Below are 25,112 nucleotides of genomic sequence, written 5' to 3' on the forward strand. Positions count from 1 at the left end.
AAAGTGACGAGATAGATTCCGTTCGGTGACAAATATGGACCGTGAAAATATGATCCAGCTACCAGGAAAAAAGTCATCGATTGAGAATTTCTACTTGTTGTCTTCTTTCTGGCTCCATACCAACTTATCGTCTTTGTAGACTTCCCCTAGTCCTCAGGCTGTAGGTCCTTCCATCATGGACAGCGTCACCTAGGCCAGTGTTCAGCAAACTTTTTCTATTCAAGGTACACCTACCAAATTAAGAAATTTCAGAGGTGCATATTTCCCATATTATGGTAACATATTTAACATATTATGTATAATGAGAAATGTGATCCTTCATAACTGAGCACGGCAATTGTGTTATTTTCACAAAACTAGACGTTTTTTCCGCAGCACACCAACTAATCAACACGGTACACCAGTGGCGGAACAATGACCTAGGTCATGCTTAAGAATCATGTTATCTTTCTGCAGCATCCATGGTTTCTTTGGTCTTCCTCCAGATGTCTTTCGAGGAAGATCCATGGCGATTGCCAGGTTCCTTGTTTTACTATTCTTTCTTCACTTATTTGTTCCACACATCCAAACCATCTCCAACACACCTTTCTCAATTTAATCAATAAAGTTTATGTCAGCCTTGCATTCTTTCCTTATTTCACAATTGAAACATCTATCATACATGGGTTCGCCGCAGTGAGAGAACGTATTTCAACTGCATTCAGTCAAACTTCATCCTTTTTTTGCCAACTCCACAATTCACATCCATGCATTAGGCTTGGTTACACAGCCAGTTGGCAATGTCACTCCCGAATAAAAGTATTGGAACTAGAGCTCCGTTATGCACTTTGAATAAGGGAAAAGACCAGGGTAACTATGTGGCGTAAATAATCGCAGAACCAAAGTTGAACTGGGCAGGTCATGTGGCACGTATGTCTGAGGATAGATGGACACAGAGGGTGCTTGACTGGAGGCCTAGAAGCGTGAGTAGGCCCCAGACAAGATGGTCGGATGACATTAAGAAAGTGGTGGGCCTGCACTGGTAGAGAGTCGCGTCCAACAGAGAACTGTACAAGTCCAAGAGGGAGGGCTTTACTCAATACTGGACACAAGATAAGGCTGAAGTAAGTATGCGCTACTAGTCTATAGCGTCTATAAACATACTCCAATGAGCAATAATCAAATTAAGAGCGCCGTTTATTGTTTCATTTCATTCACTCTTCTGTCGATGTATTATTTTACACTTTCACATCTCTTGCAAACACACATCCCCAACATCAAAACATAATTTAAAGAGTATCATTTAAAATAACAACAATATACGGTGTAGTTGAATAAATGCTAGACTGCAAAACTCCTGCCGCTTACAGCAAGAATTCGAGAAAGATTAATATTTCATCGGTCCGAGTGTTAGTGGTGTATTTGCTATTGTTGCGCGATATTATCGATAATCCTGAAATTATCCAGAGCATTGGTCTGTATGTTCCTGATAGCTAAGACAGCATCGGCATAGATTGTTTCACATTCCTATATACAGGACCAACCTGCCGATGGTTATGCCTGTGGGAAGAACTACCGCTATGCTGAACAATATCACGCCGGATATTCATCTGTTCCATGTGTCTGAGGGGGCATTTCGAAGCGCTATTCTTCTACATCTTTAACAAGGGTGTTCTTGCTTACTTTATAATTTTAGTGTTAATATAAGTATACGCTTTAAATTTTAGTTTTTTATACATTTATTATACATCTTTCATCCCCCATCCTCTCTATCATACGCGCATAAAAGCCTCTTAATGCAACTAAAATCAATTAAATTATAAAATAAAATAACAACTATTTAGTTTTTTCCACATATATCTAATTTCATCAATGACCAGGTCTCGTCGTTACCGACATTATCAGACTGGCGATCCCGGTAAACCCGGTCACCGGTTAAATAAAATACATGTGGAAAAAAAAAACTATATTATCGTTACTTTATTTCATAAAATGCAGTTCCACCAAGAAATAAACTAACTAACTAACCATCACGCCGCTTCTCCGCAGGGGTAGGCAGAGAGAATAGAACGTCACACCACTCTGTCTTTGCAAACATTCTTCGCCTAGTCCACGTTCATGCATCTCCTCATACACCACCCGCCGATTGTTACGACTCCTAACCTGACCACTATCAAGTATTTGGCATACCTGATCCTGCCAAGTTTAGGTTAAGAAATATGTCCGTACAAAACTTAAATCTAGTGAAACATTCTTTCATGTGTGAGTTCTCGGAACCATTTATGGTTGAGTTGAGTAAACTTTACATTTTTGTAGTTGACCAGTGAACGATTAGCTAAAAATGAAACGAGCGGATTTTCTAAAATGTATTATACAAGCAGTGAAAGCAATTTCTTATTCAAACAATTATATTTAGCCGCAGTGAGCTTAACTAACCATGACATGCACATTTGAATATCTAGATTGAGAATAGTCTTGGGATATAATATGAAGAGTAAGTCCACATTTGAATATATCGCTCACTCCTTTCAACAACGTCATAAATCAAAAAACATGATTTTTCAGTAGATTTTTTTCAAGTTTAAAAATGTAATAAAACGTATTAAAAAGAAATATCAAGCCACTTATTGAACTATTTACCGTGCAACAGATCTTTTAAGGTAAAACCTGACTGCTTTTTCTCCATTTGAAAAATGTTAAGTAAATTTTAAAAAAAAATTAACAATACCTTTTCTTCAAGATGCAAAAACTACACTTTCTGCCCTGTAGCGGGTAAATATTAAGTAAAAAATATGCCACTTTTGCTGGGATATAGTACATTTTTTGGGCATTCGGAAAACATGCACAACTGAAAATTGATGATTTTTGACATATGACGTTGTTGAAAGGAGTGAGCGATATTTACAACATTTTGAATGTGTCCAAATACTTGTTCACAAATCTGGATTATCTCCAATCATAGGAGTTATTTTTCATATTATTTTTTGACGTGTGTAAAGTGATCACTTAACGATTAATACACAAATGAAATTGAATCGTTAATCTGTAATGTGGGAATATATTGAACATGGCAGAGTGAGTGAGTAAAATATTTGTTTGCGCATATCTGTTTCCATTAAAAATATCAAATATTAGTTTAAGGGGGCGTTGCTCTTTTGGTTATATTACATTATATTTACGGGGTTTATGACCTCTCATAGTTATTTATTTATTTTTTAGCAGAGGAAGACCGAGAAAAACATGGCACGATCAGGTATGCCAAATACTTGAAAGTGGTCAGGTTAGGAGTCGTAACAATCGGCGGGTATGTATGAGGAGATGCATGAACGTGGAAGAGGCGAAGAATGTTTGCAAAGACAGAATGGCGTCGCGTTCTATTCTCTCTGCCTACCCCTGCGGGGAAGCGGCTTGATGGTTAGTTGGTTAGTTAGTTATAGTTATTTAATTTCCTAACGTCCAAGTGACTCTGAAATCTAGCTACGACTTCTGCAGCACCGCTTATCATGACCCTACTCAGGCTTCGACTTTATAAGTTTCATAGCCTATGCCTACTCGTGAGTGGATTTACTTTTCATGTTTAAAGTTACTATAATTTCATGTAATTCATGAATAAAAATTCTAGGCAAAAACACTTAATATAAAAAAATACTTATAAAAAAATTATACTTATATTTTCACTACTCTAGTTCTTATTACTAAGTAGCGTCCTGGATTCAGACCTCCCGTAAGCTGACTATAATTACACAACCACCACTAAATCATACACCAATCTGCGATAGTCGCATAGCAAACACAATTCTATAATATCATAGGCTCGTGTCAATATGAAAATATTACATTATGTTTTTAATTTTACTTATGTATGTATACTGTGTCCGCATCCGTAGTGTAATGGTCAGCACGCTCGGCTTTTAGAGAGGTACCGGGTTCGATTCCCAAGGGGGGTAAAATAAATACAAGTGATTTTTTCACTGTAATATTTGACCTGGACTGGTACCTGAAGCGGAGGACGGATCAGCTTTCCTTCATGTGTAAACGATCAAGATAACACTGCGTTTGTATGATGCAGTGCCCTATGCACCATTGGGGTGCGGGTAAGGGTTTTATTATTATTTATTATACTTATGTATAAGCACTATTTACCCTTTGAATTCTAACTGTAGTATAAGGTTCAAACTTTGACTAGTATTGCTAGTCTGTTTTGGGTTGGTTGGAAGATATTGCTGCTTAGTAATAAGCCCGCCAATGTACACATATATTCTGTACAAGAAGCTTGATAAGTAAATAATATTGCAGTGGAAAAAATTTCCCAGTTAAAATCAGACTAACTGAACTAACCCTATTTTTGAGATTCAGTATACTACAGTGGACATTTCAATTCCAATTCAAGGTAAAATTTTTGGCTTAAATTCTGCTTTGCTTAAATTCTGATTAAATTTTTGGCTAAAATTCTGTTGGGTGGGTACAAATCGCTCACTCCTTTCAAGAACGTCATAAATCAAAAATCAACAATTTTCAGTTGTGCATGTTTTCGGAATGCCCAGAAAATGTACTATATCCCAGCAAAAATGGCATATTTTTTACTTAATATTAACCCACTACAGGGCAAAAAGTGTTGTTTTTGCATTTTGAAGAAATAGTATTGTTTAATTATTTTTTGAAATTTACTTAATATTTTTCAAATGCAGAAAAAACCTTCAGGTTTTACCTAAAAAGATTTGTCGCACAGTAAAAAGTTGTCAAATACTTGAAAGCGGCCGGGTCAGGAGTCGTAATAATCGTCGGGTATGTATGAGGAGATGCATGAATGTAGAAGAGGCAAAGAATGTTTGCAAAGACAGAGTGGTGGGGCGTTCGATTCTCTCTGCCTACCCCTGCGGGGAAGCGGCGTGATGGTTAGTTAGTTAGTTTTTTTAAAAAGTTCAATAAGTGACTTGATATTTATTTTTAATACATTGTATTATATTTTTAAGCTGTAAAAACGATCTGAAAAAATCAAGTTTTTTGATACATGACGCTGTTGAAAGGAGAGAGCGATATATTCTGTACAAGAAGTTTGATAAATAAATAATATTGCCAAGTTAATATCAGACTAACTGAATATTTACCCTATTTTTGACTTTCAGTATACTACAGTGGACATTTTGATTTTAATTCAAGCCAAAAAGATTTAATTTTTCGCTACAATGCTGTTGGGTGGGGACAAATGTTTAAAAATAAATTGTTCTACGATTAATTTGTCAAATTGCCGAGAAACCACTATGAAAATGTGAATGATTGTGATAAATGTTGCCAGTAGACGCTACGCAGAAACAATTTTTTTTTATCACAAATTCTCTTTTCACGAGAAAAAGGGCACTTCATTTGTTCATCCCGACAGAAATTTTCATTCATACAATTGTGTCATTTTGCCACAAAAATACTAAAAACAGATATAATAAATCTTCTTTTTCTTGTGACCCTTATCCCTACTCAATAATGCATAGGGCACCAATCAGATCAATGCAGTGTCAACTTGACTGTTGCTTACACGAAGGCAAAGTGACAAGTCACGGGGTAAAAAATTGTCTAAAAAAATTACATACAGATACGGCGATGCACCGAGTACTGCAATAAATCGATGGTATGTTATCTTAAAAGTAAATTACAAGAAGGCAAGGTTTGTGCTTCAAGTACCAGATTGGTCGGTTGCACAATCTTTTGACATTGTATGAGCAGTGATTGTAAAGGGTATTGAAATTTGGCATACCTGAGGAATCCAACGCGGCGGAGTGGAGTACTTCAAGTTCGGGAACCACAACACTTAGTCACTTCGGTAATCAGTTCGATAACGAGCACTGTTCTCGCATTTTCACGAGAAGTCGGAACTACGACTGCCGACTGGCGCCGAATTATTGTTGTACTTTCGGCGATAACACTCGGACACTCCTCAGCTACCTCCGTGGCCTCTCTCTTCTCGATCTCCCGAGCCTCTCCTTACCTGAAAAAGGGAAGGAACTCGTCAGCCAAACGGGCCAAATCAGCCGGGTTCCCGACGTTTCACCGCTCCGGCCGAGTGATCGAACCCTCCCCCGGCGACAGATAAAGTCGATAAGCCATTAACAATTCATAAAAACGGAATGCCGGACGTTCGGTCGGAGACGTGTCCCGCCATCGTTCCCGAATTCACCTGTCTCGAACTGCCAACCTATACGATCTTACGCGCAACTCCACCCAAAAATACATTCCTCGCCGGTTTTCTCCAGAGCGCTACCCCGCGGGCCGACCGAAAAAGAGAACGATATTTCGCGAATTGCGCAAAAACCGCCAACACCGCTTAAAAAAACGGGCGAAAAGCAGAAACAAAATAATTAGAAAGCTCTCGGGGTACCTGTCATTATAAACACTGTGACGTAAAATTACGATATTCGAGCTGTCGCGGTGGAAACTGGGCCGCGGATCACTACGAGCTTTGAAAACGTTAATCTCCCAAACCGTAGACTTGAAAATACTCACCCATTTAATTGTGAAATCGGATGCACTTTTCACAAATTCCCGTATAAACCGAACACATACCTAAAATTTACTCTCAAGATGGCGGACATCACCTACCCGTAAAACGAGAACGGCATTGCCAAAGCGACGGGTGAAACTGCACCGAGGATAGAGATTCCGAGCGAGAGAGAGCGAGATAGAGCGAGAAACTTTTTTCTGACTGAAACAGTGTACGATACGTCATCGAAACCGGAATAATTGCGAACGCATGCGCCTTGCGCTCTTCGCGGAACGTTAACCATGAGCTTCAGGAGCTCCAAGCTTAGTTTAAGATCTGGTATCAAAACATCTCTATCCTTGTTCTCCTACCTAAATTAACGAAGAAAATAGAGACAAAGCATCAATATACATGTAGGAATCCGTTTTAAGATTGAATAAAAAGAGATAGAGTATATTTAGTAGAGGGCTATCATTTTCTTACCCTGGATATGTCGATATATTTATCCTTCTCTTTTCAATATAAACTTACGAATGTCGAAAGAGAAAATAAACATCGTGTAAGTATGTGAACAAGGATTTCGGGAACTTACCACAATACCACATTATCTTTCTCTTACGCCCAGATGTGTGTGCGGTATGAACCGTTTCAAGTTAGGATATACAAGCTTGCGATCTATACAATACATAATCTATGCAAGAATAGTCATTTATTATTTTCAAATCATAATTGAGTTACGGGTTACGTAGATCTGGTCCTATTTTAAGAATTAAAAAAATCATCCATCGATCGTAGCCATTAGAAAATGGTATTTATTGGCTCTCAAACTGCTCCAACTCATTTATTATTCAAATGTATTTCTTTGGATAATCGGACATAAATATTTGAAATGTTTTTAAAATTTTGAATGCTCTCTCTTTGCGCTCTGAGTCATAATATTCGGAAATCATTAATATTTGTGTATAAATGATTATTCTGCAGTTTGATTATTAGTTTCAGTGATACTCAAACTGTTTGACCGCGCCCTTTTATTTATTTATTTGTAATACTAAAAAATAAAAATATTTTTAGGTACTGAATATTCGAATTAAATTAAGCCTATTTTTCAATAATCAAAAAGGGGGTGAGGTGTTTCTCGGCAGAGTTTCCTATTTTATTTCTCTTATAATTTCGAATACATAGTAATTCAAAACATCAAATTAAGCAATTATTTTTTTTAATAATTTTTCATTGATATAGTAAAAGAGAATATCTCAAAAATTGTTTTTTTTTTTACCGCAGTAAAAAAATAGCTACCGTGCTGTGGAGGTCCTGGTTTCGATTCCCAGGGGGGGGGGGGTGAAAATAAATCAGTAATTTTAAACTCTAATATTTATTTAATATTAGCCTGGACTGGTCCCTGAAGGGCAGGAGTGATCACCTTGCCTTCATGTAAGTAACGATCAAGATAACACTGTGTCAATACAATGCAGTACCCTATGCACCATTGGGTGCGGATAAGAGTTAGAAGAATATTTGTTTTATTTCATGTTTGTGTCTTTTGGCATGTATTATGATAATTTTGCTGAAACATGTTTTCACAAAATTATATCCTTATAATTAAAAATAGAAAATTAAGAAATAAGAAGAAAAAAATGTATGACATTAAATTGTCTGGTCAAATTATAAGCTTAAATAATAAAAATGAAAATAGTATTTTCTGACGTTTCTCATGTCGCTCACTCCTTTCAAGAACGTTAAAAATCAAAAAACTTGATTTTTCAGGAGAACGTTTTTAAAGTTTAAAAATATAATACAATGTATTAAAAATATATATCAAGCCACTTACTGATCTTTTTACTGTGCTACAGATCTTTTTAGGTTAAACCTGAAGATTTTTCCACTATTTGAAAAATGTTAAGTATATTTAAAAAGATAATTAAACAATACCTTTTATTCAAAATGCAAAAACAACACTTCTGCCCTGTAGCGGGTAAATATAAGGTTGAAAAATTGCCTCTTTTGCTGGGATATAGTACATTTTCTGGGCATTCCAAAAACATGCACAACTGAAAATTGACAATTTTTGATTTATGACGTTCTTGAAAGGAGTGAGCGATGTGTGTGATTATAATCCAGGATTCGGATCTCACATACTAATATAAGAGTTTCTGCTTAGTAAAAAGCTTCTTTACATCTCACCAATAGATGTCTCTAGTGAAGTTGTAGTGATTCAAGAACAAGGTTTCTAAATTGGTTCATATATACAGAACTTCCAAGAATTTGAGTAGTGTGCTTGTCAATAATGGGTAGAATTGGTGAATGTTACACGTGTATAAAATGAACTTAAACCAGTCTATGGAGGTCGTCAGTCCCGTAAATGCCCAGACTTTCATATTCTTCTTCATCTTTGATGAGATGTCAAAAAATTATAGAAAAAAAATCGTTTATCTACTTTTCACCAATTCAATCACAGTAAAGAGCCCTTGGGGCAGTATTTTACAAAAATGGCTCCATATAAAGTATTCAAAACTAGTACAAATGTACATACAAAATGTTTAATCCTTCTGTAAATTGCATTTTGAAGTTCAACTACTACTACCATCACGCCGTTTCACCGCAGGGGTAGGCAGAGAGGATGGAACGCCACACTCTTCTGTCCTGACATACACTCCTCGCCTCCTTCACATCCATACATCTAGTCATACATACCCTCCGATTACGCAGACTTTTGACACAGCTAGATTTTATTGATCTAATCGTGCCAAGTCTTTTTCGGTCATCCTCATTCTGTTTTCCCTCTCACATTCGCCACATATATTTTCTTAGTCATTATCTGGTTATCCATTCGCTCCACATGTCCATACCACCGCAAAGAACTCTTCCTAATCTTTTCAATTATTCCTCGTTCAGCCTTACATTCCTTTCTTATATCTTCGTTTTTTAATTCTGTCATACAGTGATTTTCCACACATTCGTCTGAGGGAGCGCATTTCAACAGCGTTCACTCTGCTTTCATCCTTCCTTTGCCAGTTCCATGTTTCGCTTCCATACATTAGTGTCGGTACTGGCACGCCGTTGTGAAAGTTGAAGTTTAAGATACTATATATAGCGTATACACATAGGAGTGATTAATATAATGAAATAAAACAATAAAAAATATTTAAAAATATATTTATAAAATTTTTTGAAAATACAAACAAAATCTCACATATTCTGAGTATAAATTGAGTTACAATTAGTACACATACTTAAACAGCTGTCTTGCAGAATCTTAACAATAACAAGGAAAGTATGTATTAATTTTAAATCAAACACAGACTTTTTGAATCTACTAAGTTGTATTTTATTAATAAAAACACATAATTTTTTTAAATGTGTTTTTGTTAATAAAATACAACTTAGTAGACTCTTAAAATCTGTGTTTGATTTAAAATTAATGCATAAATTAAAATGGAGTTCTACAAATTAAACGCCAAATCAATAAATACAAGGAAAGTAGGTAAGTATTGATTGAGTAACCGTAAAAATAAACAAGATATTACCTAATTATCTAAATGTACAAAAATGTGCACACTGCCGCAACATAAGGGTGGTGACTGACCGGAGCATTTCGTCATAACATCGCTCGCGGAGAGCATCCGAAACTATGGATGGAGCATTCGGCTCGCTGCACTGAATATACGAATGCTTGCATCGTAACGTGTTTCGTTACAACCAAATGGCTCCGGTCAGTCACACCCTAAGGTTTCTGAAATGCACAAATATGTACATACGGTCGTAACAGAAAATTTCTGAAATGGACAAATATATCCACCCCGTAAAGTTTACGGTGTAAACAATGTGTTAATAAGTGATATTTGATCCATTTTTAAAATAAATGAAAAACCCTTTTGTGTTATATCATCGTTCCAGGTATCCAACCTTGTTGTATGTTAAAAATACCAGTTTTTTCAGATAATCTCACAAAAATAAATACAGTGGGACTTCGGAAATCCAAACAAGATTTTAATGGAAAACATTTAAAAAACACGCAAAGACTGAAGAACAAATTGCATAAAATTATTATATACAACCTAATTTTGTTTGAAAATGATTGAAAAGTTAATAAACTATACAATATTGTACCTGTATTGCTACTCAAGTACTGTAATATGTATTAGATTGACTTTACATAGATTAATACGCGGAGCATATGTTGAATTTTAGACGGCATAGTTGGCACATACAACTCAACTACTGTACAAATGTGCAAAAGCAAATAGCCGCAAGTCAAAAACAGTAATTTGAGATAAACAGGTTTAAAGTTAACATAAAATGATACTTTTTGCCAACATATGTATCAAATCAATACAGTTTTGCGGACATTTGGTTAGTAAACATCTCGGTAAAGGAAAGAGATGGAGCAAAATCTGTGATTGTATATGATGGAGGCTAGTTATAAGAATGCTTTGAGTCTTGTTACGCCAAACAGCCGCAACTTGAGTTAAGACTAGTTGCCTTTACACATTAGTGTAGTGTCAAGTATAATGTGTGTACTGTTTAACAATTTTCTTGGCTAATCTGAACTTTTCCAAATTGCCCACAGCTCCAATTAGATTGGATTTCTGGGGTTCCACTGTCTAGCATTAATTATTCTTTAACCAACCATTGACAGTAACTGGCTACAATTTTAAAGAACTTGTCTTCCAAATGAATTTTTATCATTCCTGATGTCAATATCTCTGTCCCATTTATAAAGGTTTTTAAAAATCACTTTTACTGCTACGCATATCACATAGATAATTACTATACTTTTCCATGGTTTAATCAATTATCCGCCTCCGTAGTGTAATGGTCAGCACGCTCGGCTACCATACTGGAGGTCCGGAGTTCCATGCCCAGAGGGGGATCAAATAAATATAAGTGATTTTTCACTCTAATATTTTATCAATATTACCCTGGACTGGTACCTGAAATGGAGGGCTGATCACATTTCCTTCACGTGTTAAGGATCAAGATAACACTTGATTTATATGACTACATATTTTTATTAAATGCTATTCAAGATCTTTTTTTATTCTAAATTTAGAAGAACATAACAATTTTCAAGTTTAAATTATTGATGTATTTGAAGAATATAAGACAAATATAGAGGTATCTATCGACCTCAGAGTTAAAGTAGAAAACACAACAAAAATTAAACAATTTATAAGAATTGTAGACCTAAGAATAAGAACCAGGTAAATCCCAAAACGCTGACATTGCAGGAGAGTCAAAAAATATACTATGTGTAGACAGAAAAAATTGTTTTGTTTTACAGGGAAAATCTACACAAGTTATTTAATTGTATTGAGCAAAAATTTTAAGAAACAAACATAACCTGTCCAGGAGTGTGGCCGTGGGATAGCCTGGAATGACTGGTTGTGATTGGTAGCCTGGAGGGGAAGAGAGGGAGAGGAAGATCCCCACACAATGAACTGATCGAGTTAAGGCAGCAGCAGGCACCTCGGTGGTTGGAGCGCTACGGGCAGCGCAGTCAAGGGATAACTGGAGAAGAGTCATTGCTTCCACAAGGCTCACAACCCTCAGTAATGAGGACTAAGCAGGAGATGAAGTCCGGGAGTGTGGCCATACATGGTCAGCCACACAAAACATTCCTCAAAAGAGTATGGGCATACGTGAACGACCGGGCTTATGACTAAAGCCCTGTTACATTTATTAATAAAATAGCACTCTTACTGCCATCTGTGGTTCTATTTTAACACAACAACTATACTTATTTTGCTGTTATAACTGCCACATTTTACCTAAAATAAAGTTTGTCATCGTAATGACGCAGGCAAAGAAAACCCATGAAATAAAAGATGGATAATTTTCATTTGAAACATGTTTACTAGTGTAAATATTTTTATTGTTTAAGTAAATGTGTTGCTTATAGCATTGACTATGATAAAAAATTATAAAAAGTTAAAAAATATATTTAAAAAAATCTCATTCTCAGATCTACAATTGTCCGATAATATGTACCTACAATCTATGCACATATCGCTCACTCCTTTCAAGAACGTCATAAATAAAAAAACTTGATTTTTCAGGAGAACGTTTTTAAAGTTTAAAAATATAATACAATGTATTACAAATAAATATCGAGCCACCTATTGAACTTTTTACTGTGCAACAGATCATTTTAGGAAAAACCTGAATGTTTTTCTCCATTTGAAGAATATTAAGCACATTTAAAAAAAATAATTTAATAATACCTTTTCTTCAAAATGCAAAAACAACACTTTCTGCCCTACGGCGGGTAAATATTAAGTTAAAAAAATGCCGCTTTAGCTGGGATATAATACATTTTTTGGGCATTCCGAAAACACGCACAGCTGAAAATTGACGATTTTTGATATATGACATTCTTGAAAGGGGCGAGCGATATGTAAAAAGGTCCCATAGGGAAGGATGTTTATGATAATTGAGCATATTAGAAGCAAATACAGCAGAATCTCTATATGTAATCCGAACGCTCCACTAGTCCCAACAGAGGGTCAATTTTCGGCTTTTAAAGGTCCTTATTTTTTGACATCTCATCAAAGATGAAGAAGAATATGGAGGTCTGGGCATTTACGGGGCTAACGACCGTCATAGGCTGGTTTAAGTGATCAGTTTACACACATGTAACATTCGCCGATTCTACCCATTATTGACAACCACACTACCGTAGAAAGGGGCTACTTGAACTTTGATGTGTTACTTGAGCCCAGTACAAAAAATAAATAAATCTGTATTTGGTCTACAATAATGAACGTATCAACATGATTCATTGTTTCCCTGACAGGTGACACTTATTGTCACGACACTTCGATCGATACTACGATCTGAAAATTTTTTTGTACTGGGCTCAAGTAACCCATCAAGTTCAAGTACTCAAATTCTTGGAAGTTTTGTACATATGAACCAATATTGAAAAATCACTAGAACTTCACTAGAGACATCTATTGGTGAGGTGAAAAGAGGCTTTTTATTGAGCAGAAACTCTTTTATTAGTATGTGAGTTCCGAATCCTGGATGATAATCACATACATGAGAAACGCCAGAAATGAAAATAATATAAAGGTCCTGCTGTATAGCCATATCCAACCGAAACATTTCCAAATGATGGTAAGGATGTCAAATATGAAAAGTAATATATGGTAAAATGTACAGAAATCACAACAATAAAGGAAACTGTATGAAAGACATACAAACTTACAAACTCGAAGAAATTCTGCGGTCTTTGGTCAAAGTCTGATAACTGTAAATGTGAAATATCTCCTTCTTCTTGAAGTGGCCTTGTGACCTGTTTTTAAGAGGGATTAGCCTCCTGCGAGGTTGGTCCATCTCTTTGGTGGTCTGCCCGGGAGTCCAGTGCAGTGCAGTGCGGGGGAGTCTGGATGGTTCCATGCTCCTCACATGCACATACCATTGTCTTCTTTGTTGCCTCCCAAACCTAACGGCATCTTCAATCTCGAATATTTCTCTTATCCTGATGTTGTCTTATTGCAGTATATCGATTCTCAGCCCTCTAATATGAAATTCATTGTATTGTGTGTTAAAAAAAATTGAAATAATAAAGATTACATAATAAATTTATAGATATTGGTTGCTACACCCAACATGCTTTCCAGTGTTGTAATATATACAATCCTTGATATATCACTCACTCCTTTCAACAACGTCATATATCAAAAATCGTCAATTTTCAGTTATTCATGTTTTCAGAATGCCCAGAAAATGTACTGTGTATATCCCAGCAAAAGTGGCATATTTTTTACTTAATATTTACCCGCTACAGGGCAGTGTTTTTGCATTTTGAAGAAGAGGTATTGTTTAATTATTGTTTTAAATATACCTAATTTTTTTCAAATGGAGAAAAACCATTCAGGTTTGACCTAAAAAGATCTGTTGCACAGAAAAAGTTCAATAAGTGGCTTGATATTTATTTTTAATACATTTGATTATATTTTTAAACATTAAAAACGATCTCCTGAAAAATAAAGTTTTTTATATTTGACGTTGTTGAAAGGAATGAGCGATATATTAAAAACAAACTCCAATATACAGAATTACTTCTTAAAATACGTCTTCGAGATAGAATCAGAAATGCCAGGATCAGGGAAATATGCGAGATGGAAGATGTCGTTAGGAGGGGAAGGCAACGAAGGAGACAATGGTATGTGCATGTGAGGAGAATGGAACCATCCAGACTCCCCCCACATCGCACTTTACGGCCAACCCCATGGTAGACGACTCCCGGGCAGACCACCAAAGAGATGGGTTGATAGCTGGGAATCGACGTCGCAGGAGGCCCCTCTTAAAAACAGGCCGGAAGGCCTATAATAAGAAGAAGAAAAGAAGAAGGCTTCTTAAAATTTGAAGTTATCATACTTTGAAAAATACCACGAAATCCTTCGAGACCGTCTATTCAGCGGGAAAGTACAACTGGGCGACGGACTGATAAATCTCCAGATCCTCCTTGAGGAACACGCAGAAGATGACCCTCTGCAGGCAGCCGTCGTACTTCTTGATGCTGTCCTCGGCGCTCCGGCGGGCCGTGGCGCAGGCGACGTGCGCGGCCTCCCGGTTGGGGAAGCCGTAGATGCCCGTGGAGACGCACGGGAAGGCTATAGAGCGGATCTTGTGTTCGCGCTGCAGCTCGAAGCAGCGCTGGTAGCAGGAGATGAGCGTCTTGTCGGACTTGTTCTGCGGCCCGACCGTGTGGATCACGTCTGAAATCAATTTCATCAATTACACTTATCGAATAAACTTTTTTAATCAACCAATATTTGTTTTAAACATATTTATCAAGGCAAGAGTCTTCGAGATAGAATAAGAAACGCCGGGATCAGTCAAATATGCGAGATCCAAGATGTCGTTAGGTGGGGAAGGCGAACTTGGCGAAACAATTGTCACAATATTAATTTTTATGTGTTTTTTTTTTTAATAAAATACAACTTAGTAGACTCGAAAAATCTGTGTTTGATTTAAAAATTAATACATAAATTAAAATGGAGTTTTACAAATTAAATACCAAATCAATAAATATTCTACTATCAATGACACAGTGATGAGTGGTCCGGATGCGAGACTATCTCCTGACCCCTCTCTTATATCAAGCAAATGCAGGTCTTGGGAGATAAACACCATTATGTGTATCAATTTAACTTTTAAAACATTGATGTCGGGCGGTTTTTTTTTTTTTTTTAAATTACCTAACGTCCAAGTGACTCTGAAATCTAGCTACGGCTTATGCAACACCGCTTATCATGACCCTACTCAGGCTTCAACTTTTTAAGTTTCATAGCCTATGCCTACTCATGAGTGGATTTACTCTTTATGTTTAAAGTTACTATAATTTCATGTAATTCATGAGTGAAAATTCGAGGCAAACACACTCGCACTATCTACCCTCTGATTGCAAACAGCTTTATATCATCGATCGGCATGCAATACTGCGAATTGGACTTTTTTTCAATGCCATTAAAAAATCCATAAAAAAACCATCCATAAAAAAATAAAAAAAATTAAATAAAATAACATGATAATTGTGTGTATGAATTTATAAATGAATGTATATATTGTATATGTTATTATTTTGTTGACATCTCATCAAAGATGAAGAAGAATATGGAAGTCTGGGCATTTACGGGGTTGACGACCGTCATAGGCTAGTTTAAAGTGATCACTTTAAACACGTGTAACATTCACCAATTCTATCCATTATTGACAACCACACTACTCAAATTCTTGGAAGTTCTATATATATATGAACCAATTTTGAAACATTGTTCTTGAATCACCAGAAGTTCACTAGAGACATCTATTGGTGAGATGTAAAGAAGCTTTTTTACTAAGCAGAAACTCTTATATTAGTAATTTAATTTATTATTAATTTACTTTGTTTAAAAAAATAATAATAATCGTAAAACGAACTCCCTCTCTAAATACAAGTATCTACTTTATTAGAGAGGTAGAAACGTTATATTTGAAATGTATTGCATATATATACCAACTATTTTGTATTATTTAAATATATATTTTGTAAAAAAAAATGAAATTAAAAAAATGAATTACTTGAACTTCACTATTTATTGGTGAGATACTAATAATATAATAATATGAAAAATACTCCTATAATTGGATATAATCCAGATTTGTGAACAAGTATTTGGACAGATTCAAAATGTTGTAAGTTTATGTTTAAAAAAAAGTCATTGCAAACCCAATTCCGATCCGTACAATTTTTTTTGGCATCTCTCGCACTCTACCAAAAGTAAGCAAATAGAACACTTATAAGCGTCTCCTGCTTTCTACATATAAAACAATGTGTTAAGAAAGTTTTTTTAGGGACAGAAGACTCGAGAAATGAGCTGTTTTACAAAAGTGACTTACATTTAGCGGGCAGCAAGTATCCGCCAGTCATCTTAGCATCCCCTTCATTACATCCCTTCAGTGACAGACATTCTTTCTAAAAGTTATAATAATAAAAAAAAAAACAATTAAAACATAACAATAAAAAATTGAGGCCGTATTCACTTTTACTCAGAAAGTGAATTTACTTATGTACTTATATCTATAACATATTTACAATACGCCTAGGAATACTTGCACTGCGCCTAAGAATACCACATGCTTAACATATATGATGTGTCGATGCGTCAGCTTTACATCAAAGAGAGATACGAATCAGGTACCTTTAGTTCGGGCCCGGCAGCTCGGTGAATGAATCCATCCACTCCTCCGCCCCCCGCCAGTTTACTGTTGGCTGCATTCACAATGGCGTCGATCTTAAAATTTAACAAATCGTGAGTACAGTGATATTTGGTATTTTACACATAATACAATAACATAGCCACTTAACACAAGAAAGCACCTTCCAATCAATAATGAAAATAATTGACAGGCGCTGTGGCGTAGTTGGGTAGACGCTCGACTGCGAAACTGGCGTCGTAGGTTCACACACACCCTCTTACACACTTCACACATGCACATTTTTTCTCATAGATACGTGTTCATTTGCTAGATCTACACTAAATATTTTGTACTAATCTTTATGTTTCTGTGGTTAACTATAATTGGCTTGTTTAATGTATATCTTTTAATGTTTTGTTTTATATATGTTGCTGTTGCTAACCCAAATAAATAAATAAAAAAATTATAATTGCAAAGTAAATTCAAGATTTATTTATTTTCAATTTGTCTGGGTATTTGCAATGCATTTTTCACATATACCTTCCCTATCCTTACAATAATACCTGCAGACAAGCCTCTATATAAATAGAGGCTTTGCGGGTAATTTCTTTTTAAAAAAATTAAAAACCGGTTTCGACAAGAACCTTGTCTTCATCAGGGTTAAATATGTAATATTTTGGAAGAGATATGTCGACATAAAATGTTTCTTGGCATACAACACATGCCATACTACTAAATATAGTCTTTTTTACCTTCAGAATTTATTATACGTATATTTTAGGCAGTAATGTTTGATGTTATATTCTGTAAGTAGGAGTAGAGAAAAGTTACAAAGAATGTAGCTGGTTAATAATTGTTATCTGAACGGAGACGATATGCACGCAGAATTCATCATTGTAATAAATTTTTACACTATTTGTGTTTCATTGTAAAAATATGTTTTACTCACTTCCAGCACAGTAATATCACCATTCCATATGGACACTTTTTCCGCAATAACTTTGTTGAGTGCCGAATCTATCTCAAAATCTTGAAAAAGTTCCTTATCGACATCATTTGGGGGTTTGGTTACTGCGAGACAGTCATCTTTCCATGTTGGTATATCCTCCAGAGTAACGTATTTCTTCATCTTATAGAATTTTCGTTTGGCCTCAAGCTCCATGTCGAGGAAGCGCTTCTTCTCAGCAGTCCATGTATCCATTTTTCTGGAGAAAATTTGATTTTTATTCAGCGATAAGACTCTCCCGGCACCCACAGAACACCGGCAAAATAACGACAGCAAGGGCATTATCTTATGTCGAACTTTTTGACGTTTGTGATATTTTGCGAAATATTTTAGTGTAGCATGTAAAATGTTTTCTAGGCAGTTGTGCGGCTAAGTTGAGTGGACCTAACTAACCAAGCCGTTCTGTTGCCGATTTCCAAACACCTCTGTCTTTGCGAAATTAATTTGATTCTTCTACACTTCTTTTCACATACATTCATGACAATTATTTTGACACTTATAATATTATTTGAAGTAGATGATCGTCCCAAGTCATTTTCGGACTTCCTCAGCTTCTTCGTTTATCCTACGCTCCACATATCGCTCACTCCTTTCAAGAGTGTCATAAATCAAAAAACTTGATTTTTCAGGAGAACGTTTTTAAATTTTAAAAATATAATACAATGTATTAAAAATAAATATCAAGCCACTTACTGAACTTTTCACTGTGCAACAAATCTTTTTAGGTAAAACATGAGGGTTTTTTCTCCATTTGAAAAATATTTAGTTTTTTTAAAAAAATAATTAAACAATACCTTTTCTTCAAAATGCAATAACAATACTTTCTGTCCTGTGGCGGGTAAATATTAGGTTAAAAATATGCCTCTTTTGCTGGGATATAGAACATTTTCTGGGCATTCCGAAAACATGCACAGCTAAAAATTGTCGATTTTTGATTTATGACGTTCTTGAAACGAGTGAGCGATATCCAAACCTACTTTTTTCATTACCTTATCGGTAAAACTTATTTAAGTTTTCCATTATTTCCGTATTTCACCGTTCAGAAGTCCATCACATATAGTTTTACTACACATGTTAAAACTCATTTTGACTGCATTCAGTCTGCTTTTGTTCTTCTTTTTTTTTCATCGTTGACAAATTCTTGCTTTTTTTCCATACATTAGAGTTGGTGTCAGGACACCATCATGCACAGCCGTACAAAAAGTTAAAATTACAAATCTACCTTTTGCTTACAAGTTTTTGTTTGATATCACTGATAATATTTTATTATCTTCCCGGTATTTATCCTCTTCTCAATTAGTCTATCCCTCTCAACATTGAAAAATTATATGAAATGGTAACGGATGTTTTTGAAGAAACAAACCTATCAATATTTGATGACAAAGCAACATGTATGCTGTTAACGAAATTATACCCCTTTATTTATAATAAAATGAGACCCCAATTTATATTAGAACAAATACGAATAAGAATATTGCATTTGTTTATATTTATACATGAATGCTTTTTTCATATGAATAAATAATGAGATAATCTGGTAAGTATAGAAGAACGTGTATATCATCAGAAATATGAAAATATTGTGTGAAATTATTATGGTTGCGTCGAGTTTCGAAGATAGGTACTTAAGTAGGTACTTATCACATTTGTTACGTAAGTGGGTACCGATCGACATTTCTAGAAGACGTGAAAACGTTCCTTTACTTTCTGTCCTTATCAAATTTAGAATTTTTCTATTGGCATTCCTTCGCGGTTGTGAAATCGACGAGCAGCGTGGTCTTTACGCTTTCGGTAGTGCCGGTGTTTAAAAACTGATCGTATTCGTAACTTAAAAAGATGTACAGGCTTACTAACGCTGTTCGGTGCGGTCTCGTAGCCCGTCAGACGAATTTGGCGTATCGGGCTTACGCCAAAGACGTGCGTTTCGGGGCAGAGGTCCGTGCCCTCATGCTCCAGGGAGTAGACATTCTCGCGGACGCCGTAGCCGTAACGATGGGGCCCAAAGGTCGCAACGTTATTCTAGAACAGTCCTGGGGGTCGCCCAAGATAACCAAGGACGGAGTAACGGTCGCCAAGGGTATCGAACTCAAAGATAAGTTCCAGAATATAGGCGCTAAGCTAGTGCAAGATGTGGCCAATAATACCAACGAAGAAGCCGGGGACGGAACCACTACGGCCACGGTCCTCGCGAGGGCCATCGCCAAAGAAGGCTTCGAAAAGATCTCGAAGGGAGCGAATCCGGTCGAGATCAGAAGAGGCGTCATGCTCGCCGTGGATTGCATCATCCAAAAGTTGAAAGAAATGTCCAAACCCGTTACCACACCCGAGGAAATCGCCCAAGTTGCCACCATCTCCGCTAACGGAGACACCGCCATCGGCCAGCTTATCTCGGACGCCATGAAGCGCGTGGGACGCGAGGGGGTCATCACGGTGAAGGACGGCAAAACTCTCGTGGACGAACTGGAAGTTATCGAAGGGATGAAGTTCGACCGTGGGTACATTTCTCCCTACTTCATCAACTCGTCCAAGGGCGCCAAGGTGGAGTTCCAGGACGCGCTAGTCTTATTCTCGGAAAAGAAGATCAGCTCTATCCAGAGCGTGATCCCCGCTTTGGAGCTCGCCAACTCTCAAAGAAAGCCGCTGGTGATCATCGCCGAAGACGTCGACGGCGAGGCGCTCTCCACTCTCGTGGTCAACAGGCTGAAGATCGGGCTGCAAGTCGCCGCCGTGAAGGCTCCCGGCTTCGGCGACAACCGCAAGTCCACCTTGAACGACATGGCCATCGCCACCGGCGGCGTCGTCTTCGGAGACGACAGCAACCTCCTCAAGCTCGAGGATATCCAGGCCACCGACTTCGGCCAGGTCGGGGAGATGCTCATCACCAAGGACGACTGTCTGATGCTCAAAGGAAAGGGAAAGAAGTCCGACATCGACCGCCGCGCGGACCAAATCAGGGACCAGATCAAAGAGACGACTTCGGAATACGAAAAGGAAAAACTGCAAGAGAGGTTGGCTCGCCTGGCTTCCGGTGTCGCCGTGCTCAGGGTGGGTGGGTCCAGCGAAGTGGAAGTGAACGAGAAGAAGGACAGAGTCAACGACGCTCTGAACGCGACGAGGGCCGCCGTTGAGGAAGGGATCGTCCCCGGAGGCGGCACCGCTCTCATCCGCTGCTCCCCGGCGCTCGCCAGCCTCAAGAGCGCCAACTCCGACCAAGCTACGGGCATCGAAATCGTCCGCAACGCCCTGAGAATGCCGTGCATGACCATTGCGAAGAATGCGGGGATCGACGGCGCTTCGGTCGTCGCAAGAGTAGAAGTCCTGGAAGCGGCGTTCGGGTACGACGCGATGAACAACGAGTACGTCAACATGATCGAGAAGGGCATCATCGACCCCACCAAGGTAGTCCGCACGGCCCTCACGGACGCCAGCGGCGTGGCGTCTCTCCTCACCACGGCGGAGGCGGTGGTTTGCGACATGCCCAAAGAGGAATCCGCCGGCGGAATGGGCGGCATGGGCGGCATGGGAGGCATGGGCGGTATGGGCGGGATGGGAGGGATGATGTAAATCGAACAAACATAAATCTTGACACTTTTAGCGGCTCTTGACGGCTCAACCCTCATACACCGACATCAATCTAATTCAACATAAACATCGCAATTTATTCAACTATCAACTATTGCCAATAATAAATTAGGATTTTCATTTACTTAACATATTTCGGACAAGTACTTTTACGCCTGCGGACCACTGGCGATGGAATTTAATAATTATGCACATATAGTTAAAGAGATTGGTACATGATATTCATATAAACACATAATTCCTTCTTTTCTGCCTTTGAAATGAGGCCGGCGCAGATAGTAAAAATACACTTCCCGTCCTTAAGCATCAATCAATCGAACGGGTAGATATACCTTTCCCGTCCTTAGTATGTTAACAGCTGTGAATCTTCTCTACATCTCCAATTTTAAACTCCGCTTTTGACTACACGTTTGCAGTCAGCTGAAATCTTGTTTAAACATTGGAAGATATTTAAATAAATAATATGAATGATGCTAATTTGTTGATGAATAAATATGTTGATTTAAATTGACATTTAAAGCATTTTCTTAAGGGGTCTAAGTAAGCTGCATTACCGGGTAAATCCGTATCATCAATTCAATCGTTCCCTTGATTATCATTTCTTGTTTGCCGCTAGAATCGCTAAAAGTACTAAGTAATAGGTAAAATGAAACATTCTCTTACACGCATTTTTTTACAGACGGAATATTATGTAATCTATCCCTCTAAGTAGGTTTATTTAGCCTTTTAATTACAAAAGAAAGTTTGTAAACTTGATTATTTTTTATTATTACCAAAAATTATAGCCATATTTTATTTGTTTATTTTTTTTAGTTTTATATCAGCGTTATTTTTCAAAATATGTATCAGAAAGACGTGCTCTTGTATTTCTTTGAAATATGTGTTTTTTTTTATCAAATAATCGTCTCAGTATTGCATAATGTAATAATAAAAAGATCAGTCTTTTCTTAAAAATAGGGTTGTAAAAAGATCTATATTTTTGTAAATTGATATAATAAGAACTATCGCTGTTGGAAGATCTGAATGATTTCTTTGATTTTTACCTCCCTTCAGGTCCTGGAAGTATTTTTTGGGTTATTATATTGTGTATTCCACTAAATTTAAATATTTGTGTATATCTCGATTATTACAAAATATTTCTCTTTTTTAAACAGAAAATATCCCAGAAAGTGCCACCCAACCTTATCTGAATGACGAAAAATTGTGCCTCATTTTTGTTTCTGACTTACCTTTTTAAAATTCATTTCAAAATGCATTTGTGCATTGTTTTTTTTAAACTACTGTCAACAATAGTTTGTATATTTTTTGAACTGCCTTTGTCTCATCACATCTATTTTATATATAAAAAAAAAGGCTGAGTATGGTAGATGAGTTATTTTATTTTTATCGCTTTCTTTAGTGATAAAGACATTACCAAGGGTGGAGAAATTATTACTTTTCTTTGTGTAGTTATTAAACTTTTAAAATTTCACAGGAGCCAAGCCAAACGTTTTAGCTTGGTCGAGCAACTGATCAATTATAATTCATCGCACTTCTAAAAATTCTGCTTCGAATGAATAGGAAATGCGGAAAAGTATCCTCGAATAACTGGCACAATTATTTTATGTAATATTCTTTACAATCTACTGATGGATTAACGAAAATGGTAGCTTTTTAAGTTCTATGATTGAAAGTGCGTAGGGATGTATGCTGAAAACATTTGTTAGTCTAGTTTTAAGGTACATTATGAATAGATTAGTCATTGTTCGTTGATATTGTGGTGTTATGAAAATAGAAAAACATTAATAAAAATTGAAAATTTTTATTTCCATTTGTTTTTATTACCATATCCCAAAAATTTAAGAATTTTATTTCATTTGTTTTTATTACCATATCCCAGTGATCCGCAAACTCACTAGTCACACGGTATGATTGAGATTTCTTTTGAGAGACAAATTTCTCAAGATTTTGTCTTCTTTTTTTTCCATGTTCGCTCCCTAGGTGGAGCACATGGCCAACACGATACGTCTCCAAGTCACTCTGTCACGTGCCATCTCCTTGGCTTCCTCCCAGATCAGTCCGGCACCTTGAAGTTCCTCTGAGTATAGTCGGTGAATGGTCGTCAGAGGCCTTTCGGGGAGCCTGAATCCTCGGGGTTGGGAGAAGAGACACGAGGGGTTGATGCTCTCGGGTGGCATTCTAAGGACATATCCCAACCATGTCCACCTTCTCCTTAGGACTTCCAGTATGAGGGGCTGTTGGGTCTTCTCCTCATGTCCTCATTCCTGTCGAAGTCATACCACTTTAACCTATATAGCATATACTTATCTTATAACCCTTATCTGCAATCAATGGTGCATAAGGCACTGCATCGTATTGATGCAATATTATCTTGATGGATGCTCACGTGAAGGCAAGGTGATCACTCCTGCTTTTCAGCGACCAGTCCAGGGTAATATGAGATAAATATCAAAGTGTAAAATCACTCATATTTATTTTCACTCCACCTGCGAATCAAACCCACGGCACCACCGTTATGGTAGCTAAACACGCTAACCATTACACCACAGAGGCGTAACAGATTGTTTCACATTCCTATTCCTATACACAGGACCAACCTGCCGATGGTTATGCCTGTAGGAAGAGCTACCGCTATGTTGAACAATATCACATTGGATATGATCTGTTCCATTTGTCCGAAGGAGTTTTCCGAAGCGGGATTCTTCTACACCTTTAAGTCTTCTTGCTTACTTTTACTTTTAATATATACGCCTTGAATATTGTTTGTTATGTATTTATTATTTTTTTATTGAAAATTGAAATTGAAAACAAAAATGGTTATTTATATATAGTAGATACACTGTTTATTAACTTAATAAAACTTAAAGAGTATCTGGAAGTATCATATGTGAACTAATTTGAAATGAATCTCACCTATGTTCAATTGGAGTTACCTAAACATATACACTTAGTATACTACATAAGAATGGTGAGCGTAAAACAATTGTATAAAGTGATCATATAAAAAGCCAGCCAAATGTCAGGTCGTAAGTCCTGAGATGCTCTGACTTCAATCTTCTTTCATATAAAAACTATTAGTCGTCAATTGGTTTTATGCAAAAACAAATACATATGTATTAACTTTCTTTTCGGTACCATTAAGTTCCTGACAATACTAACTGACAGCCATTTTTTAAATAACAATAGTCCATAAGCAAAGTTAAAGTTATCTTAATTTAGTAGTGAATTTTGTCCGCCTCCGTAGTGTAATGGTCAGCACGCTCGGCTACCGTTCCGGAGGTCCCGGGTTCGATTCCCAGGGGGGGGGATCAAATAAATAAAAGTGATTTTTTCACTGTAATATTTATTCAATATTTCCTGGACTGGTATCTAATGTGGAAGGCTGAT

At 36.9% G+C, this 25,112-nt stretch overlaps 2 protein-coding genes and 1 long non-coding RNA gene across 3 annotated transcripts in view; 1 reads left to right on the forward strand and 2 right to left on the reverse strand.

Annotated features, from left to right (window-relative positions):
* The window catches only part of LOC148302127 (uncharacterized), a 151,321-nt gene extending 144,718 nt beyond the window's left edge, over window positions 1–6,603 (reverse strand). Inside the window, exons 1-2 of the long non-coding RNA XR_015838700.1 lie at window positions 6,475–6,603; window positions 5,729–5,959 (exon numbers count right to left, since the gene is read on the reverse strand). This is a non-coding gene — a long non-coding RNA (uncharacterized LOC148302127). The remainder of the gene's footprint in view (window positions 1–5,728; window positions 5,960–6,474) is intronic.
* A 7,768-nt stretch (window positions 6,604–14,371) lies between these two features.
* On the reverse strand, window positions 14,372–18,509 carry LOC148302129 (uncharacterized). Its single transcript, XM_088272043.1, has 4 exons — window positions 18,087–18,509; window positions 17,140–17,232; window positions 16,838–16,913; window positions 14,372–15,174 (listed from the first exon to the last, which is right to left on the reverse strand). Exons 1-4 carry the CDS (start codon window positions 18,423–18,425, stop codon window positions 14,867–14,869), a joined length of 816 nt encoding a protein of 271 aa, XP_088128169.1. The 5' UTR covers window positions 18,426–18,509; the 3' UTR covers window positions 14,372–14,866.
* A 1,372-nt stretch (window positions 18,510–19,881) lies between these two features.
* Window positions 19,882–23,529, forward strand: LOC148302130 (heat shock protein 60A-like). The gene has a single exon (XM_088272007.1). It carries the CDS (start codon window positions 19,980–19,982, stop codon window positions 21,705–21,707), a length of 1,728 nt encoding a protein of 575 aa, XP_088128133.1. The 5' UTR covers window positions 19,882–19,979; the 3' UTR covers window positions 21,708–23,529.
* The last annotated feature ends 1,583 nt before the right edge of the window (window positions 23,530–25,112 follow it).

The sequence above is a fragment of the Brachycentrus maculatus genome, unplaced genomic scaffold (genome assembly GCF_059751285.1).
Source record: "Brachycentrus maculatus isolate JH-2025_06_01 unplaced genomic scaffold, ASM5975128v1 h1tg000475l, whole genome shotgun sequence".
Lineage (NCBI taxonomy): Eukaryota > Metazoa > Arthropoda > Insecta > Trichoptera > Brachycentridae > Brachycentrus > Brachycentrus maculatus.